General features: G+C 37.3%; 1 protein-coding gene across 1 annotated transcript; it reads left to right on the top strand.

The window, feature by feature from the left end:
- Window positions 1-775: 775 nt before the first annotated feature.
- Window positions 776-1,186, top strand: LOC102666987 (uncharacterized). Its single transcript, XM_006605091.1, has one exon. It carries the CDS (start codon window positions 776-778, stop codon window positions 1,184-1,186), a length of 411 nt encoding a protein of 136 aa, XP_006605154.1.
- Window positions 1,187-6,604: the final 5,418 nt, after the last annotated feature.

Here is a 6,604-nt window from a genome sequence, read left to right on the forward strand (position 1 = left end):
TGTTCTATGAGAAGTGGTTTGATGGGGACCTTCTTTGTTAGTATCTAGAAGAGGTGCATGAAATGGACATCCATCTTAGAATCAACGATGTGTCATGGGATAACAAATGGCATTAGGAGCTTGTTCGAACATCATTGCTTGCTGCTATACTTTTGAACATCATTCTAGATAGCCATACAAAGGATAAACTGATATGAGGTCACTTAAGTTCTGGAGAATATTTGACCAAATATGCCTTTCAGTGCTTAATCCATGAGCCTAACGTTCATAGTGCCTCTCTAGGAGAGTGGTCGTGCGTTTGGAAGTCCAACATACTAGAAAACATAAAAATTTTCCTTTGGCTTGCCATGCATGGCAACCTTCCTACAAACTTTTTCTGCTTTAAGCAACATTTATCTATTGTTTCTTCTTGTTGGAGGTATGGCTACACAGAAGAAGACTTCATTCACTTAATCAGAGACTTTCCTCAAGCTTTGGTTATTTGGAAGCATTTCCACCTAGACTCGGACATCAACTTCTGGTGTAATGATGTTAAAACCTGGATTCTTTATCAGCTAAGAAGTAACTAGTCGTGTTGTCCATGTGCATATGTTGGTATGTCTGGCGGGCTAGGAATGCACAAGCTATTCAAGGATATGTTTGGATGACTTGGTACATAGCTAACTAGATTCAAGTGCACAAGGAGATTATCTCGGCAGCAACTACCTCAACAACCCCTGCGCCACCTAGAGAAGTTGTTTGGAAGCCACCCACTAATGCAACTTTGAATCTGAATATGGATGGTAGCGCAATAGGGAACCCGGGACCTTCTGGATTTAGAGGGCTTATTAGGAACAACATTGGAGATTGGATCATAGGTTTTGTTGGTCACTATGGATATGCTACGAACCTCTTCGCCGAGCTCACGACCATTCATCAAGGATTACAATTGATATGGAGATTTGGACACCATGATGTTGTTTGCGAATCAGATTGCAAGACAACTCTTCATCTGATTTGTGATGCAAATACTGGGTATCATCCTTATACTACTATTATTAACAAGATCAAGGACTACAGGTCTAAACCACGAAGACTTCACTTTTGCCACATTTTGCGGGAAGGTAACAAATGCGTTGGTGCATTAGCTATGATAGAATTATCTCATGAAGATAACTTTGTTCAATGGGATACTCCCCCTCACTAGCTTCACTCCTTACTGTTAGCGGATGTTGTTGGGATTGTTTACATTAGATTGTAGTTGCCTTTATTTTCTTTCCACATCAAAAAAACAAGTACACATAACTAAAGTGATATATTACCTCTATTGTTGGTGGAATCTAATTCTTGGAACAAACTATTGATTGAAGGTTCAACATCTTAGTTTAGGTTTTGATTTTGAGTAATTTACATGCCAAAACATGTTTAATGGGTATGACATTGTATTGATTGTTTAGAACTAGGCATGTGCGATTAGAACTAGTAATTGGTTTAGCTCTTGCTTAGTTTGATCACTTGATTTGTAACGACCCGCCTCATCGCTATGATATCACTACTCTAAATCCCGAAAATTTCAATTTGTAATGAAAACTCCGTTAATTTGCTTATGAAAAAAATGAAAGTAAATTTTTTCACGATATACATTGACCAAACAATGCACAATTACTTCAATGAATATATATATATATATATATATATATATATATATATATATATAGAGAGAGAGAGAGAGAGAGAGAGAGAGAGTAAGTTAGTACACATCATCCACATAATGGAAAGTAAATTAGTTCATACATATAATTAAATCTGTGATTTACATCCTCAATTAAAAAAATAATTTTGGAACCAAATACGAAGGAGTTTATTAACAAAATACAACTCTCTCCCAAAAATAATTCCAATGTCTTCATGTCGGCTTGGCGGCTCCACAAAAAAATCTTACTTCACGTACTCTACTGTTGTCATTTTGCTCCCACGAACAAAGGTTCACGATCATCACAGGTACCAACCACACGATACAAAAATTGCAAGGGTGAGTTTATTATAAAATAAATTAATACAAAAATAAAATAATCATAATTAGTAAGAAAACATTAACAAATACCATAGGCATACATAAACATTCATTAGTCCAACATACACTCAACAAGTAGTCATCGTCTATCTATAATTCCAATCAATCATGTTCAGTATGATGTATGCACTCGACCTCAACTCTCAAATGCAATGTGGTACCATTCATCAAGGAAATAGCCTAAATGTGTCCACATGACACTTACTTAAGAAAACTAGGCAGTAAGTATCGAAGTCACCCTATCGTGCACACGCAACTCCCTCCCCCTCCCCCCCATGTAACACCCTGAAATATTATTAGTAATTATAATTGATGTTTGATTTTATTTGTTGTGATGTTTTATCCATGTTTTATTTTCAAGGAGGTTAGTTTATTTATTAGAGGGGTGTGGATAGTTAAAACTCTAGCTTCTCAAAGAAGTCTCTCAAGGAAGCTTCTCAAAGAAGCCTCACGAGGAAGCTTCTCAAGGAAGCTACCTAACGCTGTCTCGGTAAAATCACCCTCATGCATTCGTTAACCGTTGGATCTTATTGAAATTTGGTCTGGAGGTTCATAGAGCATATTTCCACGCTCTAACCGTTGCGATCTGCGATATGTCTTTTGGTGTGTGAGAAAAGCTTCTTTTCCCGATAGCAGAAACACTTGAGTGTTTCAAGTCTTATTTTTCGTGTAGCCTTGGAAAGCAACCATTCCTTTCTCCTTCTTTTTTCCAAAACCCTTCCCCAATGTCCCAAGCTTATTCTCCACCACCCACAACCACTGGTGGCTGCCACAAACCGCCGTTGAAACCCCACACTGAGAGGAACCCTTCAATTGGAGCGAAATCTTCCAAGCTTGTCTCGCGGTTTCGGTAGAGAACGAAGCCCAATCTGACCTTTGCGGTTTTTTTCAAGGTAACCGTGATTTTACACTTGTTCCTTGTTAGTTTCAGCTTGTCTTTGCATCTTTTCTGACTTTGGAACCTCCATTGTATATTTTACGTGTTCTTTGAAAAACCCTAGAGAAAGAGACTTTGTAAACATTATCTTTTTCTGAAATTGGTGTTATTTTCGTGACATTCACTGAACTCCGATCACATTTGCGTGATCGGAATTTCAAAATGATGTTCCTTTTGTAGAATCCGAAACACCCTTAGCCTTTTCATGTAGTGACATGAGTATTTGACTCAGAGTATTGTTGTTAACTTTATTTTTGAAATCCATAGTAATTTCCTTCATTTTGGCGTAGTAGGAACTTGCGTTGGACAGGCAAGCGTGAACAAGAGAGAGGCCTCTAAGTGACGCAAAGAGGAACTGACGGGGAGCTCATGATAGGTGAGGGGAGTTTATTATAAAATTTACCGTTTTGACACCATAGTTAGGGTCAAGGAACCTAGCTATGAGAATATATGTGTCCTTATTGCATGCTTATTTTCCTTTATAGAAAACAACGTTTTTAACTAATGGGATGCGACATATTTATTGTTGAGGAATGGAATTATTGTCTTTATTTGACTTGTGTTGTTTAAAGACTTGGGGAGTGTGAATCTCAGGCATGAAAGAAATATGTATATGCGGAATGTGACTTATTGTTGATGTTGCTATTAATGACTTTAATTGATATGTGGTGATGTTGATATTTATGACGATATTGATTTGAGATGACGTTGCTAATGAAGATCATGTCAACATGAATTGATGTTATTATTAATGATTATGTGAATATGAAATGAGGTTGTTTTTGTTGTTGATAACGTCATTGAGATGAGATGATGTTTATGTTGAGAATGATATTGAAATGGAATGTTGATGATGTTGGAAATGCATTGAGATGTGCATGTTGTGTATGTTCATCGGGGGGTGTAGTGACCTTGTCGGATGTCCCTTGTGTGGGAAACTAGAGTGGTTAAAGAATTTAAGCATTTCTTAGGGGATGCTTAGGCGCTTTAATTCATCCATGGTCATGTACTTGATGATGCCCATGTTTCATACGTGGGGGGTGCAGTGACCTTGTCGAATGTCCCTTGTGAAGAGTGGTTAAAGAATTTAAGCATTTCTGAGGGGATGCTTAGGCGCTTTAATTCATTCATGGTCATGTACTTGATGACGCCCATGTTTCATACGTGGGGGGTGCAGTGACCTTGTCGGATGTCCCTTGTGAGGGAAACTAGAGTAGTTAAAGAATTTAAGCATTTCTGAGGGGATGCTTAGGCGCTTTAATTCATCCATGGTCATGTACTTGACGACGCCCATGGTCATACGTCGTATGTTGTGTATCTTCATCGGGGGGTGCGTTGAACTTGTCGGATGTCCCTTGTGGGGGAAAATAGAGTGGTTAAAGGATTTAAGCATTTCTGAGGGGATGCTTAGGTGCTTTAATTCATCCATGGTCAGGTACTTGACGACGTCCATGGTTCATGCCTCATATGACACGGGAAATAGTATAAACTGTGGCAGTGTGTACTTTGTACTAGGGGGTGTGTCACCAGATAGGGAACTCCCTTGTGGCCCAGGCAGATCACCGAGGGAGGAGTTATGGTGCACAGTTGGGTGGCCTCGACAAATACTGCATGGTTTCCTAAGTTAGGTGTCGTGTGAACACGGTTAAGCTATTTCCTTGGTATTGGATATGGTACGTACCACATTGCATCTGAGAGTTGAGGTCAGGTGCATGCATCATTCTGAGCATAGTTGATTGGGTCTATGGATGGATGATAATAACTGTTGAATGTGTGTGTTGATTAACGAATGTTGTGTAAGCTCATGATGTTTGCCTATGTTTTCTTACTAATTGTGGTTATTTGGATTTTAGTATTGGTTCTTTTTATAATGAACTCACCCTTGCAATTTTGTATCGTGTGGTTGATACCTGTGATGATCGCGAACTATGTTCGTGGGAGCAGAATGACAGCAGTAGGGTGCCGAAAGTGAGATTCTATTGTGGAGCCACCGAGCCGACGTGATGACGTTGAAATTAGACTTGGGAGAGAGTTGTGTTTTGTTAATCAACTCCTCCATAGTTGGTTCATGATCCCTTTTGTCGAACTAAAGATGTAAATCTCATATTTTAATTATATGTATGAACAAACTTAATTTCCATTATGGGTATGAAGTGTACTGAGTTACTATTCCTATATATATATATATATATATATATATATATATATATATATATATATATATATATATATATATATATATATATATATATATATATTCTCTTAAGTAAATGTGTATGGTTTGGTGAATGTATGTCAAGACAAAAATTATATTTATTTTCATAAGCAAAAATTAAAATTAAGGGAGTTTTTATTTAAAAATTGAATTTATCATGGTTTAGGATGATGATATCATAGCGACAAGGCGGGTCATTACACCCCCCCCCCCACCTCCGCCTCCCACGGTGATCAGCTTAAGTCTCAAGGGAGTTTCAAACCGAGTGACATGCCCCCAAGTACAAGTATTCCTCCTCATGAGAAACTACAAGTACTTACTAACAAAATTTATACTATTTCCATGCACTATGAAGTATAAAACATGGGCACCCATCAATGCACTGACCGTGGATAATTAAATATTCTAAGCCATCCCCCTCCAGAGATGCTTAAAACTCTTTAACCGCTCTATTTCTCCCAGTAGGGATATCCAACATGGTCATTGCACCCCCCATGTACATACACAACATGCATCATCACAATGATATTTTCAACATCATCAACATCTCTTCTCAATGTCATTATCAACATCAACATTATCTCATCTCAATGTCATTCTCAACATCAACATCATCTCATCTCAATATCATTCTCAACATCATCATCATCTCATCTCAATGACATTATCAACAATAACATCATCATCTCATATCAACATAATCATCAATAACAACATCACATCATATCAATATTATCATCAATAACAACATCATCTCACATCAACATAATCATCAATAACAATATCATCTCATATCAATATTATCATCAATAACAACATAATCTCATATCAATATTATCATCAATAACAACATCATCTCTTATCAATTAATATCATCAATAATACCATCATCTCTTATCAATTAATATCATCAATAACAATATCATCAGTAAATCACGTTCCGCATATACATACATATGCAGTTCATGCCTGAGATTCACACTCCCCAAGTCTTCAGACAACACAAGTATAATAAAAACAATAATGTAATTTATCAATAACAGACATATCGCATCCCATTTGTCAAAGCATTGTTTTTCTTGAAAAACAACATGAAATAAGGATAGGCACACATCCCCATAGTTAGGTTCCCTGACCCCAACTATGGAATCAAAAGTTGTAAATTATAATAAACTCCTCTCACCTATAGTGAGCTCTACGTCAGTTCCTTTTTGCATCACTTAAAGACCTCTCTCATTCACATTCGTCAGTCCAAACACAAGGTTCTATATACCAAATTGAAGGAAATTTAGTATAGATTTCGGAAACAAGGTTAATGACAATATTCGGGGTTAATTACCCTTGCCAAAACATAAAGGGCTAAGGGGGTGTTTTAGATTCTACTAAAAGAAGACGTCAT

Source organism: Glycine max, chromosome 19, assembly GCF_000004515.6.
Source record: "Glycine max cultivar Williams 82 chromosome 19, Glycine_max_v4.0, whole genome shotgun sequence".
In the NCBI taxonomy this organism is placed as follows: Eukaryota; Viridiplantae; Streptophyta; class Magnoliopsida; order Fabales; family Fabaceae; genus Glycine; species Glycine max.